Raw genomic sequence first — 24990 nt, 5'->3', positions numbered from 1 at the left:
TCACATTCTTAAAAACACTTCAATCAAAAGACTGAAGTTTCTTCCTGAAACTTCTTCCTCATATATTCTTTCTTAACGGGTGAGCAGTTTGTTATATGTAATTACTACCTTGGCTAAATAATAAGTCATACAGGCAACCATGTGCTGCAGGGACTCTGTGGTGGCAGCAGGGCGTTTCTGCTTGAGGACTTCTGGAATCTCCAGCAGTACTGAAAAGCACTTCAGCAGCATCTGAAACACACAGAAGCATCTAAATCCCCCTTTGCTTTGGCAAAGCCATCATATAAAAAGCTGATTTAATAATGAAATTATGGATCTTCTGATAAAATGTTCCACCTAAACCCGAACCAAATCTAAATAAAGATTCAAGACAAGCTAGCACTGACATATAAGTATTATCAAGCACATTTCTAAAAGTAGTGACCTCAATGACAGGCTCTGAAGGGATCTGATTGAAGATTAATGGAGCGAGAAGGCCGTAACAGTTTACTACAGCCTGCAGGGTGCCAGCGCTGTCATTGAGGTGCAGCGCAAGATCAATGGCCACCAGCATCCGTTCACACTCTGCAAGCCTGGCCTCCTGTGACGGATGTGCCGACAGAACAGATTTATAAGGACAAGGGTGAATTACTTAAGAAAAACTAGGCTGCATTATCAGTTATGATGATTTATATAACCAATTTTAAGGCAAATTTCCCTTTGTAGGCACTAACCTGGCCCCAGATCAAAGGCCCCCCATCACAGAGACTGTCACAGAATAGTGCCCCCTCTTGGATGTGAATATCTGTCTGGATGAAAATAGTGGAGAAAAACAGCTGCTGTAGGAGAGGAGAAGAAAACTGCAGGGTCTCTGGGCGGAGTCTGCATGCAGGAAAAATAGAACACAAATGGAACAGATATATAATAAGACACATTATATTATATTATATTATATTATATTATATTATATTATTAAGACTTTATTTAAGACCTTCACAAATAATAATTAATATTAATTTATACTCAAAATAAATTGTGCATTTCAGATTCTTTCACTAAATTGTTTGTTTCTCTTTGAAACGGAATGTTTCTCAAGAGAAACAGGCTATTTTTCTACCTTGTTTGAGCCAGCCTTTCAAGACTGGCTTCTTGTTCCGACTCTGGAACCTCAAGATTTGAGCTTGAAGGAAGGGTAAAGTGGCTCCATAGCTCATTACAAGCTCTTTTGGCAAGGCTGTGGAGTCCTGTCTGATAAGCCACCTAAACAACATAAAATCTGGCATTAAGGAATGTGGATGAATATTTTGGGAGACACACAAAAAATTCCGATCCACGTACCTGAGCTATGTGGGCCCAGGTTGTTAGCAGTGGTAGAGGCAGGGAGGCCAGTAGAGGTCTGGTGGTCTCTCCAATGGCTCCGCCCACCATTTTGCCTTGAGCATCAAAAGCACCCACTGCAAAAATGTACTGCTTATCAGGTTTTAACCCGCTTACGTGAAGTAAACATTCACCTTTGGCAGGTATCTGATTGAAACACAAATTTAATTTCAGTTACTGAGTATGAATGAACAATACAGACATTAAAAAGTTAAGTTTGTGATTTGATATGTCAAAGTGACATTTACCCTACCATTTCTCCAGTCCCACGTAGGTAGCAGTCTTTAAGTCGTACTTTTAGGTTGATACCCTCTGCATCTCTTCCATAAATACAATACCAGCTAACCTAGATCAGGATAAAAGTTAATTTATGTTTTTCAGTATTTACACATGAATATCACAGTGAATAAATCCAAAGAGCCATTGACTGATTTCAGAATTATGTTTATAGAGAAGACGTGACAACCTCCTCTTCCAGTGCGTATGGCGCAGGTGTGAAGATCATGGAGCAGTTAGATCGTGTCAGGAGTATTGGGATTGGTGGTGGCTGTCTCTTCTCTGCCAGTCCTAAACTGTTCTCTGAAGGAAATGTACAACTAACCAGCTTCCTCTCTTCCAGCTCGGCTTTCTCCATCAGCATTGTGGCCTCCTGGAGAGAAAAAGAGACAGTTTAGATCATGTTATCTGATAAAACCAAAACCAGCAGCATGAGGTGATGTGGAATCAAATGTTTGGAGTTGACATCAAATACTGACCTCAAGTATTTTCTTGGTCTCTCGACTAGCCTGGTCCTTCCTGAATGCCAATAAGGCCTTCTGCGCCAGGAAAACACTCTTAGAGATCTTATTCTTCTTGATTTTCTCAAGTTCCGTAGAGTCTGTTAAGGAGTAAATCTGGGTAAAACTGACATACTGATCCTCTTCAGTCGGTCAGTCGACGCCACGTCGAGACCGACGAATAGGAATCTCGCTAGAGAGGCCAATCTACTTCGAGTGAAACTAAACGAGCCAATTCACATTGGCATGCAATCATTTGTTTCTTCGGTGTCAGAGGTGTGGATGGGCCCCCAACTGCATTGGCACATCAACTGCCTTCGAGTTGCTAGCAGTACGTCTCACTCTGAGCCACTTAAAAAGCCCGCTACAGGGCAGGGAAGTGCTGGTCCGTACGGACAACACTTCGACCGTTGCGTACATCAACCGGCAAGGTGGTATACGCTCCTGTCGCATGTCGCAACTCACCCGCCATTTCCTCCTCTGGAGTCAGAAGCATCTGAGGCCGCTTCAAGCCATGTATGTCCCCGGTGTGCTCAACCGTGTGGCCGACGAGCTGTCACGAGCTGTGCTCCCGGGAGAATGGAGACTCCACCCCCAGGTGATTCAGCTGATCTGTAGAGAGTTTGGGGAGGCTCAGGTAGACCTGTTTGCCTCCTCAGAGACCACCCACTGCCAGCTGTTTTACTCCCTGACCGAGGGAACACTCAGCACTGACGCACTGGCACACAGCTGGCCCTGGGGCCTCCGCAAATATGCATTTCCCCCATTGAGCCTACTTGCACAGACCCTGTGCAAAGTCAGGGAGGAGGAGCAGGAGCAGGTCCTTCTGGTGGCTCCCTATTGGCCCACCTGGACCTGGTTCCCCGAACTCATGCTCCTCATGACAGTCCCTCCCTGGCCCATTCCTCTGAGGAAGGACCTTCTGACTCAGAGACGGGGCACCCTATGGCACCCGGACCTCTGGAAACTCCATGTGGGGTCCCTGGACAGGACGCGGAGGTTCTAGGTGACTTACCCCCAGAGGCAATTTTTTTTTTTTTTTTTACCCCCAGAGGTACTTAACACCATCACTTCAGCGCGGGCGCCATCTACGAGATGTGCGTACGCCTTGAAGTGGAACCTGTTCGTCGAGTGGTGTTCTTCTCGCCGAGAGGACCCCCGAATATGTTCAATAGGGTCTGTGCTTTCCTTCTCGCAGCAAGGGTTGGAGCAAAGGCTGTCTCCCTCCACCCTCAAAGTACATGCTGCCGCTATTTCAGCATATCACGACCACATAGATGGCAAAACAACAAGAAAGCACGACCTGGTCGTCAGGTTCATTAGGGGGGCGAGACGGTTAAATCCTCCACGACCCCCCACCATACCCTCTTGGGACCTTTCCCTGGTGCTTCGAGCACTTCAGGATGCTCCCTTTGAGCCTTTGCAATCAGCAGACTTAAAGCTTCTCTCCATGAAGAATTTGCTGCTGGTTGTACTGGCCTCTATCAAGATTTTCAGTCAACGAATTGTGCCTAGAGTTCGGGCCGGGTGACAACCATGTTGTACTGAGTTGTGCCTAACCCCGGCCTGGCTATGTGGCCAAGGTTCCTACCACTCCCTTCAGGGACCAGGTGGTGAACCTGCAAGAGCTGCCCCTGGAGGAGGCAGACCCAACCCTGGCTTTGCTCTGTCCCGTTCGCGCTCTGCGTCTGTACGTGGAAAGAACTCAAAGTCTCAGGACCTCAGACCAGTTCTTTGTCTGTTACGGAGGCCAGCAAGAGGTAAAGGCTGTCTCCAAGTAGAGGATGGCCCACTGGATAGTGGATGCCATCGCCTTGGCTTACCAAGCACAAGACGTGCCCTGCCCACTCACGAGAGGTGTTGCATTCTCCTCACGTGGCTCCTCGCTAACAGATATCTGTAGAGCTGCGAGCTGGGTGACACCTAACACGTTCGCTAGATATTATAGCCTACGTGTAGAGCCGGTCTCCTCCTGTGTTCTCACCCTAGATGGGTAGAAGCACTGAGAGGCCCGGCTCTGTCGGCTTGCTGCACCCGACTGTGCACCCTTTTTGCTCCAGAGTGAAAAACCTGTTGAGGCGGAACGTCCGGCGCCAGGCCTTTATCCATTGACTCCTTGAGAACCGGGTCTGAGCTGGGTCCCATATGTGTGACCCTGAGGGGATCCCATATGTGTATTTCTTCCACAGCTGCTCCTAAACGGAAGCCCGTGTCTTTCCCTTGGGCTAAGTCACCCAGTATTTCATATGCAGTACAACCTTTGCGCGGTATAGTCCATATGTACATCTCCACATAACTCCTTCAGGGAAGAATGTGGGTTCCGCACCATTCTCCTTCCTAAACGACTGAAGAGGAACGTCTGGGTTACATATGGTAACCCTCGTTCTCTGAAGGAGGGAACGGAGATGCCACGTCCCGTAGCCACATCTGCTGCGGCCCGCTGGGGCAGCCAGCTTATCGGCTCGGCTCCTCAGCAAAAAGCCTAAGTGCAATCGCACCTGCTGCTCATTATATACCCACGCTGCGTGGCTGAACAGTTAATGCAAATGATTGCGCGCCAATGTGATTTGGCTCATTTAGTTTCACTCGAAGTAGATTGGCCTCTCTAGCGGGATTCCTTTTTGTCGGTCTCGACATTGGCGTCTCCATTCCCTCCTTCAAGAAACGAGGGTTATCATGTAACCCAGATGTTCCGTTCATGTTACACAGTTTTGAAACTCACCTTCTATAGGTCTGTTTGTTTCTGAGGTCTGCACTCGATTAGTATGTGACTTCTTACTCTCCATCAAACTGATCTCTTCTGAGGAGAACAAATACGATGCATTCAGTGACACGCTTAAATGTCATTTACCAAAATGTTGAAAGATTGCACATCTCTCTGACCTGGCCAGGAGTCAGATAGTTTGAGAGTGAGTCTGTGCTGAAAAACCATTAGCTCTAGGTGTAAATCCATGGAAAGGGCAGTAAGGTCAGTGATACCGCTGCTCTCTGGGACTCTGCTGCTCTTTGAACTCTTGTAATCACCAAACTTCTGTAGTTAAGACAGTCATCACATTTTATTAAGCATGCTTACTGTATATAAAGTAACAGGAAGTAACAGAGCTTTTGTTGTAGAAAGTAAAACTTGGTATGTTCGTGCCTGCATAAACAACTTGTCAAAGACAGCAGAACCCCCATTAAGTGACCTGGCCCTGCCTCTGGACACACAATCCACACCTCGTTCCACCAAATCCAATGCAGTTTGCAGCTGCTCAGTTCGGGACATCTGCAGACATGTTTAAAATAAAGTTTTATTATGGTTAAAACCTGACTCAATTCCATAAAACTGCATGAGATTTTGTTGGTTTAAACAGCATTCTCAGATTCTAAGGTATTTTTATTTGTTTAAATTGTTCTAAATGTTGAATCTAATGATGCTGAACTGCTTATAAACTTTAAGTAGAGTTTTATCTTCTATTTCTACTTTGTAGGATAACATACCATGGACAAGGAGCTTGCAGATTTTCTAACAGGGATGAACTCTTCACTATCTACAGTGGTGGCTACAGAAAAAAACACAAGGGAAGAAAACTTAAATATATAACTAAAAGTGCAAAATACACAATACAAGTTTTCATGCTCAATAAGGCTGCATTTATTTGATTCAAAATATATTATAGAATATATTTTAGAAATATTATATTATTTTCTATTTGAATATATTTTAAAATGTAATTTATTCTTGTGATGTCAAAGCTGAATTTTCAGGAGCCATTACTCCAGTCTTCAGTGTCACATGATCCTTCAGAAACCATTCTAATATGCTGCTTTGGTGATCAAGAAACATTTCTTATCATCATCAATGTTAAAAAGCAGTTGTGCTGCGTGATATTATTGATCAATTTAATGCATCCTTGCTGAAAAAAAGTTTTAATTTCTTTTTTTTAAAGAAAATTAAATATGTTAAAAAATGTAATCAAATATGTAGTAATATGTTGTTTATAGCACTTCTGTTTGTCAGTGTCTCAAGATACAAGGACAAGATACTTCGGCATTATCTGTGCAAAATACCTCTTTTATGTATTCCGAAAAAGCAAGCACAACAAAGGTTTGTCTGGACGTGCCCATCTTAGTTTTCCGACCTGTGTGCTAGAACACGGTCAACTTGGGTGTCACGCAATTCCTAACCCCATCATTCCTATTCTGAGGTAAATGGAACACAGCAATAGTACCTGTTTTCCTCCCGGACTGCGGGGCATCCATGCTGCTTTCCAACACCATGGCAATTCTGAGAGTCATTTCAGCCACTAATAAGAAGTCTACTTCAGCCAGCTGGTGCTCATGGGCCACTTCACACAGCAAGAGCAGGGTCTCCATCCACTACAGAACAAAACAATACAAAAGAAACCTAAAAAACTTACATGTTTTGGATTCAGCAACTGATTACAAAGCAGCAGCTAAATGAATGCTTTTTAAAATTTACAAAGCAATCATGTCAAAGCAATCAATTCGCTCATAATAATCATTTTAGATTTAATGTTTATTGGAATAATAACCTGGTCTTGGTTTGCCATCCTTCCCCGGTAGTGCACAGGGTCATAAAGCCTCATCTGCGCTCTTTGAAAAACTGTTTTGCATTTAGCCCAAAAGTAGAGCACGATGTCCAACACCAAATCTGCATCTGGCCAGATATTCTGTTTGCACAACACATACACAACATCAGGTTACCAACCACAGCTTTATGACCTCTTCAGACAGTGTGAGAGAAAGATCTGACCTTGTCTGTCCTGCAGACACAAGTATGAAGTGTCTGAATAAGATTGAAAAATTCTTCTGTCATGATTGCTGGCCCAATATTCTTGTCTGTAATGGGATAAAACAAAACAAGAGGGATTATGTTTATTTTTGTTTTAAATTAAAATAAAGATTTGTATATAACTATGGATGCACAATATATCGACCACCATATCGGTATCGGCTGAAAATGTTGATTAATGTTATCGTTATTGGCCCGATAAGAAAATTTGGCCGATATATTAAAGCCGATAAATAATGAATTATTTTCTTCAGATGGGACACTTCAGATGCGCACTGTTCGCCATGATGGTTTTGATTGGCTTGAAATATGATTGAAATACCTTCAAAAAGAAGAACATGTTTGAGTGTAATATGTGCAACGCAAGTCTGTCATATAGGCTACATAAAATTAGAATAAGAACATTATAATTGTGTGCTTGTTACATGGATTTTAATTCGGAGACTTTTGTTTTCTGTAATCGGGCTCTCAAAAATTATATAAAAATTTGGATTTTGATTTATCGGCCAATATATTGGTTATCGGCTTTCAAATTTAAAGAATTATCAGTTATCGTTATCGGCCAAAATTTTCATATCGGTTTATCCCTATATATAAATTAAAGTACATAAAAAATAACTGAAAAAATATATAACCAATTAATTAATAAAAATCTTGATTATTTGATTATTGCTATGAGTGAAATCGTTAAATTCTTGATTAGTACCAGCTTGACCATCAAAAGCAGCATCTTTCATGGTGATTTTAACTCTTTGAGTGGACAACAAGCGCTCCACAGCCTCCAAAAGCCTCAGTTCCAGCTCATACTTCCTAAACGGGCAGCCCTCCATGTTCTGTGAACAGGCCAAGAAAAAGACTAAAAAAAAAGCAGTCTGGTCGGCTTTTTTTAAGCCGTATCACAGATGTACTCACAGCTAGAGCTGACATAAGTGCAGAAGAGAGCGAACTGAACGTGCTCCATTGTTCATATCTGAAGAGCTGCTTAACAAACTTCACCGCAGCATCTACAGCGATCTTACTATTTCCTGAGAGACACAAAATAGAGACCCTGAGCAAACACAAATTAGAGTGAAGTAAAATAAATGGCCAGTTAAATTCAAGGACTCACCAGCGACAGCCATGTCAAAGAGAGAGGAGGTAGGAGTGACTGCATTCACAGAGGGAGGCATGCTCTCATCAAAAGTGTGTTCAGTATCACCAAATGCTGCAAAAAAAGGGATATTTACACTCCACAATTGATATTTAGTTGCACATGGACAGAGAGGATGAAAAAGTTTACCGGACAACAAGCTAATGCCAGCCGAAATGAGCTCCAGTACCACGTCCTGAATCTCGAATTCTTCAGGCATGCCGGTCTGCAGGGGCCTGGCAGAGCTGTCATGCAGAGCTTCCAGCACAGCCAGAAACCGAGCAGCATTTCCCTCAAACATCTCCATCAGGATACGCTCGGTTGGCGTGCGAGGCCATGGAGTCTACAGAGAGAAATAAGGGAAACAGATAGAATAGATATTAGAAAAGAACTAGGCAAAAGAGGCATCGTACCTCATTAAAGTGAATACTCACTAGCTGTAGCTCTTTCAAATTGCTCTTCTGTTTGGGTTTGAAGAGGCCTTTCGGTTTCCTGCGGGGTTCGTACACTGAACGCTTAAACACCATCACTGCAAGCTTCTCTCCGTCAATGGAGCAATAACATGATTCAAGACAGGCATGAAAAATATAGTAGTTAAAATACAAGAACTATAAAAACAACAGCATGTTTCATTTAGGCTACAGTTCTCACTTTTATTGTGGCCTCCTTATAAGCTTGCTGGGTCTCAAAAGACACTTGGGAGCCAGTAATCTCCTCCAGCTTGGCCAGTTCGCTGATCTTGCCAAGGGCTCGGCGCGCAAATACCTAACGCCATAAGGGCACAACAAGAGGCAAGAACGACAGAATGCCTATGTGGTCTCTGATATCCGTCATAAAGCTATAAGATGATTTATCGAGCAACTTTAGACACTGTTTTGGTGTGAAACCCACCTCTGCCTGAACTGAAGCACAGTCATGAAAGTAACATTCACACACAGCACAGCAAAGTGTGGACCTCCATGGCAGGAAGTTGGCCGTCAGCAGAGGAACAGAAGTCTCTAGACATGTGCATGCCCATAGTAAGTACTCTAAAACCTGAACGAAGACCAAAAAATTTTTTAAAACAAAAGTATATATTTTGCACAAAAAAAGTACTTGCTCCAAACATGAAGGGATTTGATTCACAGAAATGTAATACATGTTGTTAATTAAAATGTTAAGAAAGTATGTAGATTTGCTTTATACATATTCACTTTTCTATATTTCTGCCTATTTGTATTGTATAACAACCTGAGGTAAACAAAATTAGACTAGTGTGGTCATATGTTAATCTTGAAATATTAATAAGGTTTAGGTACTGTCACGGTGTGGGTTTGTCTTGTCATGTTTAGTGGTTCCCTGTCTGTCTATTAGTCTTCCCAGGTGTTTCCCGTTAACCACGCCCCCTTGTTATCCTGTTTAGATCATTTGCCCCTGTATTTAAGCCCTGTGTTTCAGTCCAGTCTTTGTGAGTTCTTGTAATGCTGTCCTGTTCCTGAGTCTGGTTACCAAGCCTGTTTAGTTTCTAGTTTATTTAAATAAAACACTGCTGCACGTGGATTCTGCTTTTGCCTCTGCTTCAGCTGCTTTGTAACAGAAGAACTCACCGCACCGAGATCCAGCAGCAGCCATGCCAACCCTGTGCCCAGATATTCAAATCTTGCGTCTCTGTCAGGATGATCGATCCATTGAGGACTATGTGGCAGATTTTGTCGAACTGGCACATCTCGTGCAAATGAGCACAGAATGCCTGATGATCTTTTTCCGTGGAGGATTATCAGAACCACTCCGGTCTGTGATGCCTGCCCATGATCCACACGGCTCGTTGGAAGAATATATCGACCTGGCCCTTTTGCTGAGCGGTTCTCCGTTTACTGTGGGCGTGGAGGAAAAGGAGCTCCGTGAGCCCGCAGTACCCCCTCAGCCTGTTCTTCTCATCACTTCAGCCATCAAGCTAGCAATGGCATCAGTCTATGGGCATCCAGGACTGATGTCCACCGTGGCACAGCCACCGCTGATGTCAGTGTTGAGGGCCAAGAAGACCGTTCAAGGGGCCAGTCTTCTAGAGCCCGTCCAGCCAGAGCCCGTCCAGCCAGAGCCCGTCCAGCCACTGGTCTCGTCCAGTCCCGAGGCCGTCGCCTGCTCGCCAAGGCCTGAACCAGTCACCTGCCCGTCAGAGACTGTTCTCATCCCGTCTGCCCAGCCAGAGATTGTACACGTCCCATCTGCCCAGCCAGAGACTGTTCGCGTCACGTCTGTCCAGCCAGAGACCGTTCACGTCACGTTATGGCCACAGCCATGTGGTGTGTGTGGGCTGCGCACACACTTGAGCCAGAGCCCGCTGATCCTGCGCCAGAGCCCGCTGATCCTGCGCCAGAGGCCGCTGATCCCGCGCCGGTGTCTGTTCCTGCTGATGACCCCATGGCTGCCCCTAAGAAAATTTGGGTCCTCTCCACCATGGCCACCCGAGGGGGCTTCTCCGCCGTGGCCGCCCGAAGGGTCTTCTCCGCCGTGGCCGCCCGAGGGGTCTTCTCCGCCGTGGCCGCCCGAGGGGTCTTCTCCGCCGTGGCCGCCCGAGGGGTCTTCTCCGCCGTGGCCGCCCGAGGCGTCTTCTCCGCCGTGGCTGCCCGAGGGGTCTTCACCGCCGTGGCCGCCCGAAGGGTCTTCTCCGCCGTGGCCGCCCGAAGGGTCTTCTCTGCGTGGCCGCCCGAAGGGTCTTCTCCGCCGTGGCCGCCCGAGGGGTCTTCTCCGCCGTGGCCGCCCGAGGGGTCTTCTCCGCCGTGGCCGCCCGAGGGGTCTTCTCCGCCGTGGGCGCCCGAGGGGTCTTCTCCGCCGTGGCCGCCCGAAGGGTCTTCTCCGCCGTGGCCGCCCGAAGGGTCTTCTCCGCCGTGGCCGCCCGAAGGGTCTTCTCCGCCGTGGCCGCCCGAGGGGTCTTCTCCGCCGTGGCCGCCCGAGGGGTCTTCTCCGCCGTGGCCGCCCGAAGGGTCTTCTCCGCCGTGGCCGCCCGAAGGGTCTTCTCCACCGTGGCCGCCCGAGGGGTCTTCACCGCCGTGGCCGCCCGAAGGGTCTTCTCCACCGTGGCCGCCCGAGGGGTCTTCTCCGCCGTGGCCGCCCGAGGGGTCTTCTCCGCCGTGGCCGCCCGAGGGGTCTTCTCCGCCGTGGCCGCCCAAGGGTCCGACAGCTCCGCCCTGGACGCCCGAGGGCCCACAGCCTGCTCCGCCGTGGCCAAGTCCACAGCCTGCTCCGCCGTGGCCACGCCCTCGGCCTGCTCCGCCGTGGCCACGCCCTCGGCCTGCTCCGTCATGGACACGCCCACAGCCTGCTCCGCCCTGGCCACCTGCACGTCCAGCTCCACCCACGTTCCATGGTCCAGGTCCGCCCACATTCCATGGCCCATGCCCGTCATTGCAAGGCCCTGGTCCCGTTCCCTGCGCGGACCTGGCCCTCCATCCCTCCCCCAAGTCCGTCTCCGCCCTCCTGAACTTTTTGGTGTTTTATGGGCGTCAGGAGCCGCCCATAGGGAGGGGGCTATGTCACGGTGTGGGTTTGTCTTGTCATGTTTAGTGGTTCCCTGTCTGTCTATTAGTCTTCCCAGGTGTTTCTCGTTAACCACACCCCCTTGTTATCCTGTTTAGATCGTTTGCCCCTGTATTTAAGCCCTGTGTTTCAGTCCAGTCTTTGTGAGTTCTTGTATTGTTGTAATGCTGTATGCACGCTGTCCTGTTCCTGAGTCTGGTTACCAAGCCTGTTTAGTTTCTAGTTTATTTAAATAAAACACTGCTGCACGTGGATCCTGCTTTTGCCTCTGCTTCAGCTGCTTTGTAACAGGTACACTGTCATTCAAAATTTTGGGTTTGGTATGATTTTTTTAAAATGTTTTTCAAAACAATCTCCTATGCTCACCAAGGCTGCTTATATTGTGAAATATTATTATAATTTAAAATAACTGTTTTCTATTTTAATTTTTTTTTTATATGTGATTTATTCCTGTGATGACAAAGCCGATTTTTTTTTTTTTTTTTACCAGCCAGTCTTCAGTCACATAATACTTCAGAAATGAGCTGTTCAAGAAACATTTCTTATTATTATCAGTGTTAAAATCAGTGGTGCTGCTTTTTTTTCCATGATTCTTTGATGAATAGAAAGTTCAAAAGAACAGCATTTTATATTTTTTTGTAAACAGTATTGTTATCCTTAAAAGTGTTACAAAACATGCAAAACTGTTTTTGAGAACCTGTGAAGCATGGCCTGCTGACATCAGGAACCTGCATATGTTATACATGTGTAACGAGCCTGAGGAAATATAGAAAACAAGTCACATCACCACGTATTGTCAATGTGATATGTACAGCACCCAGACATATTGCTGCTGAAGGTACCATTGTACAGGATCCAGCATAAACTTTCATCAGGCAGAACAGCCTGCATAAGAATGCGCACAAATCCCAGGATGCTCAGCAACTTTTGAACCCCAGCCTGGTCTGGAAGTGCACTTTTCTCTCTCTCCAAATAGAAGATGCATTGACATTCTCCCTCAAGAGCACGGAACTAACAGACACACGGATCAAAGTTCATTCATTATGAATCAAAAACCACACAATTTATTTAAGAAACTAACATTTATATTGAAAACAGCTAAATGCACTTCAGGGAGGATCTCTAACCGTAAGCTGGGCTCTCTTTGAACCAAAGCCATCTGAGAAGAAGGACTGCTTGAAGTGCTCCACATCTCTTATGCTTTCCAGGCTTAGTGTGCAAAACTGCTGCAGATAGAGTCTGTACCCTTGCCAGAGAGCAAGCCTGTATAGCTTATAAGAAATTATAAAGAGTATTTATATAAAGGAAACATTATATTGATATATTAATGAAAACGGAAGGCATTAGCAAAATACATTTTGAAGGAACTGTGGCAAAAAAAGGTAAAAATACCGTTGTCATTACCTTAGTGTCAAGGAGGAAATCAGCAGTTTGCAACAGGTGCTCTTCGAAATAACATGGAGGAAGGCGAGATTTATACTTGTTCCATGTTTCAAACAGTTTTATGGACCTGTCAGTTAACAAAGTACATTAATTATACTTAAACGTAAATAAAATAATATAAAACATAATACAAACCACAAATGACATTATTTTTTGTTAAAGATTTTCGCTCTTTTTTTCTTGTTTGTCTCTTACCCCCTGGAGTAGGATCGGTTGTCGTAGCTCGGAGAGCCTAAAAGTTTCTTTATATGCGCTTTAAACTCTTTTAGGTCACTTTGAAATGCTGACAATACAGGGTTGTTTTTATCCAGGGGTCCGTAGTAGGATGCTGGTGAAGGGTCCATGTTTCCATCGGAGCGTGCGCGAGCTACTGTGTTTGAATCCGTTGTTATGGATACGACGCGCTCCACTGCCTCGGGGCGTCACGACCATGCGCGTGCACCATGTAATGTGTGTTGGACGTAAAAACTATGTATACGTGAAAGCGATACAATTTCTAAACCTTTTCGATTTTACACATTTGTTTCCACTCAACTATTCATCTTTATCAACCTGCTATCTAGTGGCTTTCAGTTTTTGGCACCATTTTTAAAGACGAATCTGCAAATGTGTGTATGTAAAAAAAATATTAATATTTATTACTAAGTAATATAACACGTAAAACATTTATTATTTAAAATAATAATTTTCAAATCGCAGCAATTCTACACGATCAACGTTTTATGCTGAATCTGCGACTTCGAAACACAAGTCTTGTTTGAATGTTGTACAATGTACATGTACAGGAAGGTATAATGTAAAAACTGTAGTAGAATGTGGGAATAATGACCAAAGAAGAAAGTATTTGTTTAATTTCCTAAGGAGGCCTTGGAAGCATAGATATGCCTTGGAAGGACTAATCTGATTAACAAGTTCTAAGTTAAACAAAAGACAGCAGATGGCAGTATTGCAACATTTTGGATGCCAACTGAACTGCCGAAAAACAAAAAGAAGAAGAGCTCACGTTTGGATCTTGTTGTGAGCGTCTATGGTTGTGAGGAATGTCAACACAGGGTTAGTAACATTTAAACGTATTTTAACTGTGATGTTTTGCTTATATGACACAAGTCCATTTGAACCGACCAAGATAGTGGTTTAAAAAAAATCGCAGCTATAATAATATAATAAACGTGTTGGGTGCAGGAGAAATGGGCAAGAATAAAGATCTGAGCGACTTTGAAAAGGGCCAAATTGTTATGGCAAGGCGACTAGGTACGAGTATTACTGAAACGGCAAAGCTTGTAGACTGCTCCCGATCAGCAGTTGTGAAAATTTACCAACAATGGTCCGAGGAGGGACAAACCACTAACCGGCGACAGGGTGTTGGGCGCCCAAGGCTCATCGATGCACGAGGGCAACTAAGGCTAACCCATCTGGTCCGAGACAACAGAAAGAATACTGTGGCACAAGTCACACAAACTTATAATGATGGTAATGTGAAGAATGTGTCGCAATACACAGTGCACCGCACTCTGCTGCGTATGGGGCTGCGCAGGTCCATCCGCTGCGCCTCCACATCACAACCTGCAGCACTTGAAGGATGTGAAGAAGGACCATCAGGAGATAGGTATAATTATGTATTTCTTTTTCTTTATTTATTGGTTCTTGTATAGATGGATAACTATGCATTGTTCCAGATAATCATGGTCTTTTCACTTGAAAATGAAAGCGTGTCTGTAGGAAGGCAGATCTCCAGGATTTAGAACCTTGATTAAAATCGTAGTTCATCAAGCACATTTGTACTCACTCCACTCTTTTTTTTTTCCTGTCTCCATCAGTTGTTCTGAGGATGTTGAGACTCAGAGGACTCAAATGGCATGTGATGTCAACAACGAGAGAAATAACTAAACTCTCACATCATATGCCGAAGGCCATGGTTCCCAACATGCAGAGCTCTCAAAAAGACCCAGTCCCTCTTTAGAACATCAGCTCAATGTTTTCCTCCTCCACAATACCGTCTACCACCTTTATTTGGAGAACAAAGAGCTTTTGACTATCAAGCCTCCTGAAGAAGACTCAAGAAGCTGCGTACACGTTTGGTTGTGACGCTGCTTTTATTGGTACCTGGTGGTATGTGTACAGGGAGAAAGAACAGAGGATCTAGAAAGATGCATAGACTGGAGCTGTTGAGGGGGAAAAAAGGCTGTAGGACAGGGAGACTACCATTTGTTGGATCACACAGGACAGCGCAGGAGCAAACCCGATGAAGAATCTAAGGATTCTCAGTTGCAACCGGTGTGTGTGTGTGTGTGTTACTTTAAGAGAGCAACCATACATATCTGTTGTTCTATTTTCTTTTGTTTTTATATGATTGAATTTTATAATCATTACTCATTTGTGTAGTTTATCATTTAATTTATTTATATTATTATTATTTTGATTTACATGTTAAATGTTTTTTTTTAGATGTTTGTCTTCGTGAGAATGTCTCCATTTCAGTGTTTTTTAACGTCTCAGAATGATGTTTTGAAGCAGTAATTTTCCATTGCTTGTGCATTGGAATAATAACACTTGTTGGATTTGCACTGGTCAGATGAAGTCTGAGCATTAAAACACATGCAACTAAGATTATTGAATAAATTCTGTTGTTTTTATCATCATTATTTTGTCTCCTGCTTTTGCTCTTCCCTGGTTTTCTGAGTTTTCCTGTGATGGAAATGCTGAATTTTCAGCATCTTTACTCCAGTCTTCAGTGTCGCGTGATTAAGAAATTTTTCTTATTAAATTTTACTTTTTTTTTTTACTATCATCAATGTTGAAAACAGATGTGCTGCTTAATATTTTTTACCGTAATACATTTTTTCATCAGTTTAATGCTTCCTTGCTGAATAAAATTATTAATTCACACTTCAACTTCACACACGAACAAAAAACGCAAAATTACATTTTCTAGAGAATCTGCTTCTGTACTTTCTGACAACAATGTGATTAAGGTCTGAAATGGAAAAAAAAAACCAGCATTCTATAAATTACAACAACTAAAGAAAGGTCTCAGATTATTACCAGGATAAGTAGGTCCATTCTCTTACGCTTGCGATCCGGAGTTTCAACTGTAAAAGAATATAACGACTTTTAGATTCTCTAGAAAAAATATGTAGTCCATTTGTGTTTGTTTTTCTTGTGTGTTGGATGTAAAGCAGTGTATATGCTCTACAATTTCTAAACCATAATAATAAATAAACCTTTCAAATTTTACACATTTCCACTCAACTATTCATCTCATATACTGTAAAAAATAAAATTAAAAATCCAACTTTATCAACCTGCCATCTAGTGGCTTTTCGGCAACAGTTTTAATGACGAATCTATCTGTGTGTGTGTGTGTGTGTGTGTGTGTGTGTAACAAATATTGCTAAATAATATAATATGTAAAATATTTATATTTTATTTAAAGCAATAATTTTCAAATCACATCAAATTAAGCGATCAACGTTTTATGCCTTAAATGAATCTGCGACCTCGAAACACAAGTGTCACGCAGCATGAATGTTGTATAATGTACATGTCACATGCGGAGCTCAAGCTTGTATCTTGTGGTGAGGACAGACGGCTGTAACTGTAGGGTTAGTAACATTTAAACGTATTTTATCCGTGATTTTCCTTATATAACACGAGTCCTGTATTTCCACCGACCAAAGATAGTGGTTTAAAGTCTTTTTTTTTTTTCTCACAGAGCTAGCTTGCTAATATTGTCATTGACATGGAATACGTTTATTTCAGTGAGCGTTTAAAATCCTTCGATGTTTTTATTTGTTTATTTTTATACCGTCTATTTAATATAACAAAACAAGATAAAATGCAATTAACAGTATTATAAAAAAATAAGACGAATATATATATAAAATATTGTTTTTTTTAATTGTTTATTTATTGGTTCTTACACAGATAGATAACTAAGCATTGTTCCAGTGTCTACGGTGAATAAAGCGATTGCGATGGGGTTTGGGACACTCTTGTATACATTTTAATACATGCTAGTAGGGTGTTATTATAGTCCTGTTTCTGGAGATTTGCCTGCAGAGTTTAGTTCAAACCCTAAATAAACACCTGATGTACCAGATAATCCAGGTCTTTTCACTTGAAAATGAAAGTATGTCGGTCTGTAGGAAGGCAGATCTCCAGGATTTAGAACCTTGATTAAAATTGTAGTTTATCAAGCACATTTGTACTCACGACTCTCTTTTTTCTTTGTCTCCATCAGTTGTTCTAAGGATGTTGAGACTCAGAGGACTCAAATGGCATGTGATGTCATGGAGCATCCTGCGGTCAACGAGAGAAATAACTAAACTTTCACATCATATGTCGAAAGCCATGTCCCCGTCATGTAGAGCTCTCAAAAAGACCCAGTCCCTCTTTAGAACATCAGCTCAATGTTTTCCTCCACCACCTTTATTTGGAGAACAAAGAGCTTTTTACTCTCAAGACTCCTCTAAAACTCCAAGCTCCGGGTCGATCAAGCTGCGTACACGTTTGGTTGTGACGCTGCTTTTCGGAGGTGGTATTATTGGTACCTGGTGGTATGTGTACCGGGAGAAAGAACAGAGGATCCAGATGCAGAGACTGGAGCAGTTGAGGAAAGTGGCTGTCGGACAGGGAGACTACCATCTTTTGGATCACACAGGACAGCGCAGAAGCAAACGCGACTTCCTGGGCCGTTGGGTTCTCTTGTACTTTGGCTTCACCCACTGCCCAGATATCTGCCCTGACGAGCTGGATAAAATGACCAATGTGGTGCGTATTCTGGATAAAGACCCTAGCCTGCCCCCTGTCCAGCCACTTTTTATCACTGTTGACCCTGAGAGAGATGACGTGGCTGCTATGGCCAAGTACGTGAAAGATTTCCATCCACGGCTGGTTGGATTGACAGGCACTGTGGAGGAAGTGAAGCATGCAGGACGGGATTATAGGGTCTATGCCAGCGCTGGTCCTAAAGATGAGGATGGGGATTACATTGTGGACCACACCATCATCATCTACCTGGTAAATCCAGATGGACTCTTCCTGGACTACTACAATAGAATGAAAAATGATGCCCAGATTGCTGAGAGTATACGCAATCACATGAAAAAATATGTTAAATTATTTCCAGATTAAGCTGAGGAGAAATATGCATTTGCACAATAAAGCTCTATTTTACAAGAATGATCAACCGCATCCTAGTTCCTTATTTGCATAATTAACTGCAAGTAAATAAAACTATTAAAAATAGTTTTTTTTAATTGAAATAAAACAAAAAATATAATAGATGGAAACTTTAAAAATCTGAAATGTTTGCAACTAACTGGAATAAGTTTAAATTCTTAAATGAAAACTGAACATATTAAAATAAAAGCTAATTCAAAACATTCATAAATACTATAAAAGTATAAATTGATAGAAGTGTTATTTCTTTAAACATAGGTTGTGCAGTCAATTAAAACTACATATAATAGCACAAACCGAGGAATGTTATATATCCACACTATAACACAAACTCACAAAAATCCAGAAACAGATGTCATACTTCTCACTGCTACTAAATGTTTGTGCCGGCATCTGATTTTAACTTGCATCAAACTCAAAAATGACTTTTTTGCAGCACTAGTTTTTATTTTGATGTGTGATTCTTCTATAATTATATGGCTTGGAAACTGTAAAGACCGTTTACTTGGAGATGAAGTGTCCAGAAAATGCATAGAAACAGACAATTGTACAGACTTTTATCATAATTTTACATATAATTGAATCACATCTTGTGACTCCGATTCCTTCATGCGTGTTTAAAGACCAAATTCAAATGCAAGAGCAGTGCTGAATATCAGTATACATGTTTGCATTACGAGAGCAAAATGCCTAGAATAGAAAAGCATAGAAAGTCTTTGAGTGATTTTTATCTCTCTGATGTTGTCAGTGATAAAGAGCTTCTGTTTGGGGCCAAAGGGAAGAGATGATAAGCAATAAACAAAAGTAAAAGGTCAGGGAATATCTGTAGCAGAAGGTGCGTTGTAGGTTTTGAGACGTTCATGAGCTCTCTGTGTAGTCAGTAATGTGAGTTCCATTGTATCTACGCTGTCTTCAAGTCCCTCCTTCTTGTCAATCTCCACAGTGTAATCATTGGCCTGTAATAGAAAAGTAGCGTCAGGTCATAAACTGACATTTTTGTTTTAAAAGATCACATTTTATCTTAAATGTACAGAGCCCTGCACATTACATGCAGACAAAAATATATATACAGTGGGCACGAATTAAGAATTGGTGCTGTATTATTAGTAAATAGTGGCCACGATTTACTAATTCATTCACTTGTTTTAGTTAAATCGTGGCCTTACTGGTTAGTACCAGCAGTCATTGCTCTGTGTACCAGCTTTACCCACCAGCTGTAGCGCAGCCAGCATGTATCTGCAGGCTTCTGTGTTCTCCTTGCCTTCGACAACGAAGGCAAATGATTTCTTCATCCCCACGCTAGAGAGAGCCTGGACAATTCTGTCTCCATACTCATGGATGTCAAAAGCAAGACGGGTCTCCTGTACACAAAAATTGCAACCGGTTGTTCTCTATATTTATTATTCTTTATGCTGTACATTTTTGGAAACATTAGAATCGGTCACATCATGTCGCATTACCTGGGCAGCAAGATGAGGGTTGATTCCATCCTCCCACTCTTTGACTCTTCGAGACAACGCCGTCTCCTGTGCATACTTCTGAGAGTTCACCAGAAACAGATCCTACATACAGAGAAATCAGAATGAATATACTACCACTGTCCAATTAATGTATCATTATTCTGATGGAAATCGGTTGTAAGCTCTTATACCACACTCTTCTTGACCAGATCTTCATAACTCATCCGGCTCATATGCAAGTCTTGGAAAATTTGCTCCTGTTCTCCGAGGTGATCCGCAGGTTCAAGATCATCAACAAAGTCGTCATGTTCCTGATCTGAAAAGTCCTCACCTGAATAAGATTTAAGGAATACCACAAAATGTTTATGTTTGGTACATTTTAAACAATAGTTTTATGATCTATTTCAATTACTTGACAGTGAAGGGGAATAAAAAAATCTAGGCTTGGATGATTTTAAACGCATGCATGTTAGTATGTGCATCTCACCCTCTACATCTGGATGCCGGACCACCTCGACCTGGTCCTCAAGATTCTCTGGTTCCAGGTAAGTCTTCTTTAACTCCTCATCGGAGACAAAAACACCCTAAATGAAAAATACCTTGGGTTACACGACACATCACAATACACTACTATTCAAAAGGTTGGGGGGATTGGTAAGATTTTGTAAATGATTTTGAAAGAAGTCTCAAGGCTTAATTTATTTGATATATAAAATAATATATACTGTATATTTGTACAGTACAAACAAATAGACAGGAATTAGTTACACTTAAAAATATGTTAGTATAGAAAACAGTTAATTGTAATACTATTTCACAATATTACTATTAACTGTTTTCTATACAAATGTTTTTTACTGACATCCACTTCACGCACACACAAACACAAAATTGCACTAACCCTTTTCCTGAGAATCTGCTTCTGTACTTTCAGACGCTGACCCATTTTACTCACAAAGATGTAATTAAGGTCTGCAATAAAATATATATATATATATATTACAACAATATATAAAAATATATTTATATAGCACAACGCTTCAGATTGTTACCAGGATAAGTGGGTCCATTCTTAAGCTTGCGATCCGCAGTCTCAACTGTAAAAGAAAATAACAACTTCTCTTAGATTCACAAGACAAATATGTAGTCAATTCCTTTTCACCAGCCTGATAAAAATAACTTACAAGCTTTAGAGTACCAGCTGCCAAAGTCCTGCAGTTTTGAAGGACCCTTCCTCTTTCTTTTTCCAGACTCTTCAAGACCTGCTGGCACTTTATAACACTTGCCTAGAGCAGAGAAGAAAGTAAAACTCCAAACAGCAAAAAGTCATATTGAAAAATAATAATTGAGCGGTTTTTTTTTAGGATTTTTAGGTCAATACACCTATCCTGGGGGACATCAGATTGAGCACACACCTATTTTGAGAGGTTTGTCCTCCCCAAACACAGCATATGAGTCGTGCCATTTCCAAGGGTCCACACTTTCCTAGAATATGCACATGCAATTGTTTTGTGAGGCTATGATTATGCAACATCATGAAAGGATAATTTATCAGGAACTACATGTGAACATGGTTATTTGATTAAGTGTATGTGTGATGAAAAGAGAGCATTTTAAGTCCACCACTCTATACCTTGGGTTGCTTAGGTTCCACTGAAATTGGCTGTACTTCAGGTCTCGGTCTCAGCATCCTCCCCTCACTCGGGCCCTAGAACAAATAAAAGGGGAAAATACTTTACACTGAACAGAGCTTTTCTTGAATGCTAAACATAACTAATGTCAACATTCAATCACAAAGTGTTCGGGTACCTGATGCCTTTCTACCCACTCTTCAGACTCCACCTCCATCCCATGATCTTCCAGTGGAGGAAGAACCTCAGCACCACCATCTTCTTCATCGTAACCACCATCAACCTCAGCAACCCCTTCTAAACACCAGATGATATTAATTAGATAAGTTTGGGGTCAGTTCAGTAAGATGTTTAAATGATTTTTGAAAGGAGTCTCTTATGCTTATCCACCAAGGCTGATTTAGTTTATATAAAATACAGTAAAACCAGTAATATAGTGAAATATTGCTATAATTAAAATAACTGTTTTCTACTTTAATATATTTTAAAATGTAATTTATTCCTGTGATGCCAAAGCTGAATTTTCATCATCATTACTCTAGTCTTCAGTGCCACATTATGCTTCAGAAATCATTCTAATATGTAGATTTGCAGTTCAAGAAACAGTTCTTATTATTATCAATGATGACAACAGTTGTGCTACTTAGCATTTTTGTGACAATTAGAGGTATTTTTTTTGTAAAATAAAAAATGACCCAAAGCAAAACATTGGTACAGATTGCCACACACAAGTCTGTGTCCTCACCTGTCTGTAAGGGCACAGGTGCATGTACAGAGAAATTGTGCTGGATTTCTGCAACCTCCTTGAGGAAGTGAGCGTGTGAAGAGCCCAGACGCATCAATCCCGCTTCATCCATGGTGAAATTATTAATCCGAAAATCCTTACAGCTGCCAAGAAGCTCCCCTTTAAGACTAGAGGATAACGATTGACAAACATTTGAGTTATTTTAAGTACGACCATCAGTTCCTGCAACTGAGCCAGACAATATTTTCCTGAAGAGCAAGAGGACTGAATTGGTACTGCTGGGCTGTACGACCAATCATATTATAGATGGAACAGATTAAAAGTGTGCAAACTTTTTATTTGTCTGTGTGGGTCAGAGTGTCTTTACCTGAGAAGGGGGTATTTCTGTTTCTCATGTGATTCGGCAGGAATGAGAGACTCAGGAGGGAGACGGATAATCTTCACGGGCTAAAGAAGAATAAGGAATAATTAGACCCAGAAAAACCAAGACACCAAAGCACACCAATTGCTATGCAAGTTAAGCAAAACAACAACTTAATCTGCAGAACATTTACAAAGCAAGTAATATTACTTAATATCATAAGCATATCTCATATTTAAATCTTACCCAGTCAAGAGACACAAAATAAGAATAATGTGGATGTTCAGTTTACCCATAAAATTGTAGAAACAAAAACTTTGACGGGGTGAAACCCAACTCACCTCTGTTGGATCTTTCATTGTTATATTCTGAGAGTTGACATTCTCATCCTGTTCAATCTCATCAAACTGCATAAAAACAAACATTTTTACTCACAGATTTATAAAACGTTAAGTTGTGTTTAGGGTAACTATTAGTGTTAATGCTCATTAATGCTCATTTACACACCTCACAATCGTCACCTTCATTGCCTGAATGGGCTTTTTCTTGGTTACCATCTGATGAAGAACCTTGTTTATCACGTCTGTTGAGATAAACACAAATAGCATGTCACAAACCAATTCAACAGAATAAACAGAAATTTGAGGTCAAAAGCAGCAATAACACCTACTTCTTGTTTTTGTTAGAGATGTAGTCCAATGTTTGAAACACCAGAGTGTGAAGGAGCTCCACCTAAATATTCAGAACAATATTGTGAAGAAAAATAGTGCCCTCTTTAATCTATATACATTTTACAGTACGGTTTTATTAGTTAACGTTGGTTAATGCATCAAATAACATTAAAGCCAATTCCAACTCTGAATCAACATACAAAACTGCCAAGTTTTCCAAATAGTGTGTAATCTGTAAATTAAATAATTAAATAAAGTAACTAAGTAAATAAATAAGTAATAATACCTTAAAAATGTCCTTACAATATTAAGCTATATGAGAGCTAGATGTCTTGTTTAAATTACTTATCAGATTGAAAATCACTAAACTTATATTTTAGTGAAATGAATTACTGTATTGCACACATAAAGCAGAATTTACCTTTCTGCCATAGATGCACGTTGATCCTTGAATTAAAAGTGCAGCCTCTGCAAAGTTCATCATAGTTTTCCCACCATCAAATGAAATGGTCATCTGGTCCAGCTGTCAACAACAGCAACAATATGAGACTCTGGGATAGAAAAAAGGCACATTTGAATCATTGAGATGGTGCTTGATCTCAGTGTGTTTTCTCACCTCCTCAAGATACTCTCCGAGCTGGCTGGCCAGGTCAATGTCCCAGTTCTTGGTGAGGTCCCGCAGGGGTTGCAGCAGGTGGGCATATCTCGTCTCTGCGGAATCCGTGGCCATGTTCTTCCAAAATACCCTGTAAATCATCGTTTTAACAGGCATTATAGTTCATTTTTATCATTCATAATAACAAATAACTGCCATCCACCAAAAATATTAATAAATGCTTTAAAGTGATTATATATATATTTTTTTTTAAGTAAAAGAACATGGCATGTTGTCTTTGATTAGCAAAGCTTTGTTTTACTATGGTACTGTACAGTCACAGACAAAAAAACTATAAGTTAGTTTACATACAAGTAAGTTAACGTTAATGTCTTTTTTACTCAAACACAGTAACGTGTAAACAGGAGATTTGCTAGCTGTATAATAACGAAGTTACATGCACAAAAATAGATCTGAATTATTAATATTAACATTACATTTGAAGTGTAGTATAACCACTCAGATTCACTGTTAAACTGTAACTGTAATTTCTATTTAATTTAAACCGTTTAAACATTAGTAAGTTAACGTTAACAGCTTTACAGCACTGAAGCTCCAGCGAAACGATAATAAACATAAAAATGCTCACCTTCAGTACGCGAATAATCAACGGCTGCTAAATAAAAATATCCTCTTAATTGTGTATTTCTGAAAATTATAGCATTTGTGTCACTAAAATGGGCAAAACTTTTGATAAAACCTACACTTTGGTGAGAAGCCGCGCGTACGTCATTTTTGTTTTTGCCGCGTGCGTGACGTTAAACAGGAGTCAGGACGTCTGCTGTTGAGCGACCGCCCCCTGCCGGCCTGGAGGCGTATCGTCTGTATCGTTTATGGTTTTTATGGTTTTTCGTGAAAAATCCATTCCATATATTCCATTTTCAGGTAGGCCAAAAGTAACTAATTTGGTATTTATTATAATATGCTTTATCTTTTCATATCTTCATAGTAAAAAAAAAACCCAGAAAGATCTTACATAAAATGTGGTCACACAATTTAACAAATGAAGCATAGCTCAAATGGTTGATTTATTTATAGGCTATTTAAAAAAATAGCGGTAACAATTCTTTGCACGTCACAAGTTTGTTTGTTTGTTGTTTTTTGCAATAGGCTATGGGGGGGAAATAAAGTAAACTTTACATCCTTCTCCCCATTGCTCCTTTACACTGTGAAGGTCTTTGGTGACCAGAAGAGGAGGCTATAAGACAGCCAGAATGATCAACTTCTTTAACCCCAGAGTCTGAGATGTATAACCAAAAAGATAAAAGTGA

The 24990-nt window shown here is 41.5% G+C and overlaps 4 protein-coding genes across 5 annotated transcripts in view; 1 reads left to right on the top strand and 3 right to left on the bottom strand.

Annotated features, from left to right (window-relative positions):
• Positions 1 to 5186, bottom strand: part of cfap54 (cilia and flagella associated protein 54) — a 29688-nt gene extending 24502 nt beyond the window's left edge. Inside the window, exons 1-10 of the mRNA XM_056237397.1 lie at positions 5016 to 5186; positions 4855 to 4932; positions 2112 to 2233; positions 1823 to 2005; positions 1610 to 1702; positions 1318 to 1503; positions 1097 to 1239; positions 714 to 861; positions 425 to 580; positions 109 to 231 (exon numbers count right to left, since the gene is read on the bottom strand). Coding sequence (XP_056093372.1) covers positions 109 to 231; positions 425 to 580; positions 714 to 861; positions 1097 to 1239; positions 1318 to 1503; positions 1610 to 1702; positions 1823 to 2005; positions 2112 to 2233; positions 4855 to 4932; positions 5016 to 5085 — 1302 coding nt within the window. The 5' untranslated portion in view covers positions 5086 to 5186. The remainder of the gene's footprint in view (positions 1 to 108; positions 232 to 424; positions 581 to 713; positions 862 to 1096; positions 1240 to 1317; positions 1504 to 1609; positions 1703 to 1822; positions 2006 to 2111; positions 2234 to 4854; positions 4933 to 5015) is intronic.
• On the bottom strand, positions 5182 to 13377 carry LOC130072334 (cilia- and flagella-associated protein 54). Its single transcript, XM_056237399.1, has 17 exons — positions 13211 to 13377; positions 12977 to 13082; positions 12700 to 12843; positions 12415 to 12583; positions 12270 to 12328; positions 8948 to 9091; positions 8708 to 8821; positions 8491 to 8592; positions 8207 to 8399; positions 8036 to 8131; positions 7840 to 7952; positions 7634 to 7760; positions 6889 to 6974; positions 6668 to 6805; positions 6344 to 6491; positions 5613 to 5674; positions 5182 to 5397 (listed from the first exon to the last, which is right to left on the bottom strand). Exons 1-17 carry the CDS (start codon positions 13357 to 13359, stop codon positions 5182 to 5184), a joined length of 2166 nt encoding a protein of 721 aa, XP_056093374.1. The 5' UTR covers positions 13360 to 13377.
• Positions 13378 to 17605: 4228 nt separating this feature from the next.
• LOC130072271 (protein SCO2 homolog, mitochondrial) lies at positions 17606 to 18148 on the top strand. The gene has a single exon (XM_056237296.1). It carries the CDS (start codon positions 17606 to 17608, stop codon positions 18146 to 18148), a length of 543 nt encoding a protein of 180 aa, XP_056093271.1.
• Positions 18149 to 18196: 48 nt separating this feature from the next.
• ncaph2 (non-SMC condensin II complex, subunit H2) lies at positions 18197 to 24477 on the bottom strand. 2 transcript variants are annotated; one of them, XR_008804117.1, is made up of 20 exons: positions 24309 to 24477; positions 23681 to 23810; positions 23486 to 23587; positions 23064 to 23125; positions 22901 to 22976; positions 22735 to 22800; positions 22400 to 22479; positions 22033 to 22199; positions 21466 to 21584; positions 21290 to 21364; positions 21072 to 21141; positions 20841 to 20942; positions 20709 to 20753; positions 20558 to 20628; positions 20144 to 20240; positions 19848 to 19987; positions 19657 to 19758; positions 19408 to 19557; positions 18695 to 19152; positions 18197 to 18316 (listed from the first exon to the last, which is right to left on the bottom strand). XR_008804117.1 is itself a non-coding variant. In XM_056237400.1 (19 exons), exons 2-19 carry the CDS (start codon positions 23792 to 23794, stop codon positions 19009 to 19011), a joined length of 1782 nt encoding a protein of 593 aa, XP_056093375.1. In that variant the 5' UTR covers positions 23795 to 23810; positions 24309 to 24477; the 3' UTR covers positions 18678 to 19008. The 2 variants fall into 2 exon arrangements, 1 of the variants encoding a protein (XP_056093375.1); XM_056237400.1 differs by lacking the exon at positions 18197 to 18316 and having other exon boundaries at positions 18678 to 19152.
• Positions 24478 to 24990: the final 513 nt, after the last annotated feature.

The sequence above is a fragment of the Rhinichthys klamathensis genome, unplaced genomic scaffold, assembly GCF_029890125.1.
Source record: "Rhinichthys klamathensis goyatoka isolate OS25496 unplaced genomic scaffold, OSU_Roscu_1.1 h1tg000485l_1, whole genome shotgun sequence".
NCBI classification, from domain to species: domain Eukaryota; kingdom Metazoa; phylum Chordata; class Actinopteri; order Cypriniformes; family Leuciscidae; genus Rhinichthys; species Rhinichthys klamathensis.
This window is presented reverse-complemented; position numbering and strand designations above follow the sequence as displayed.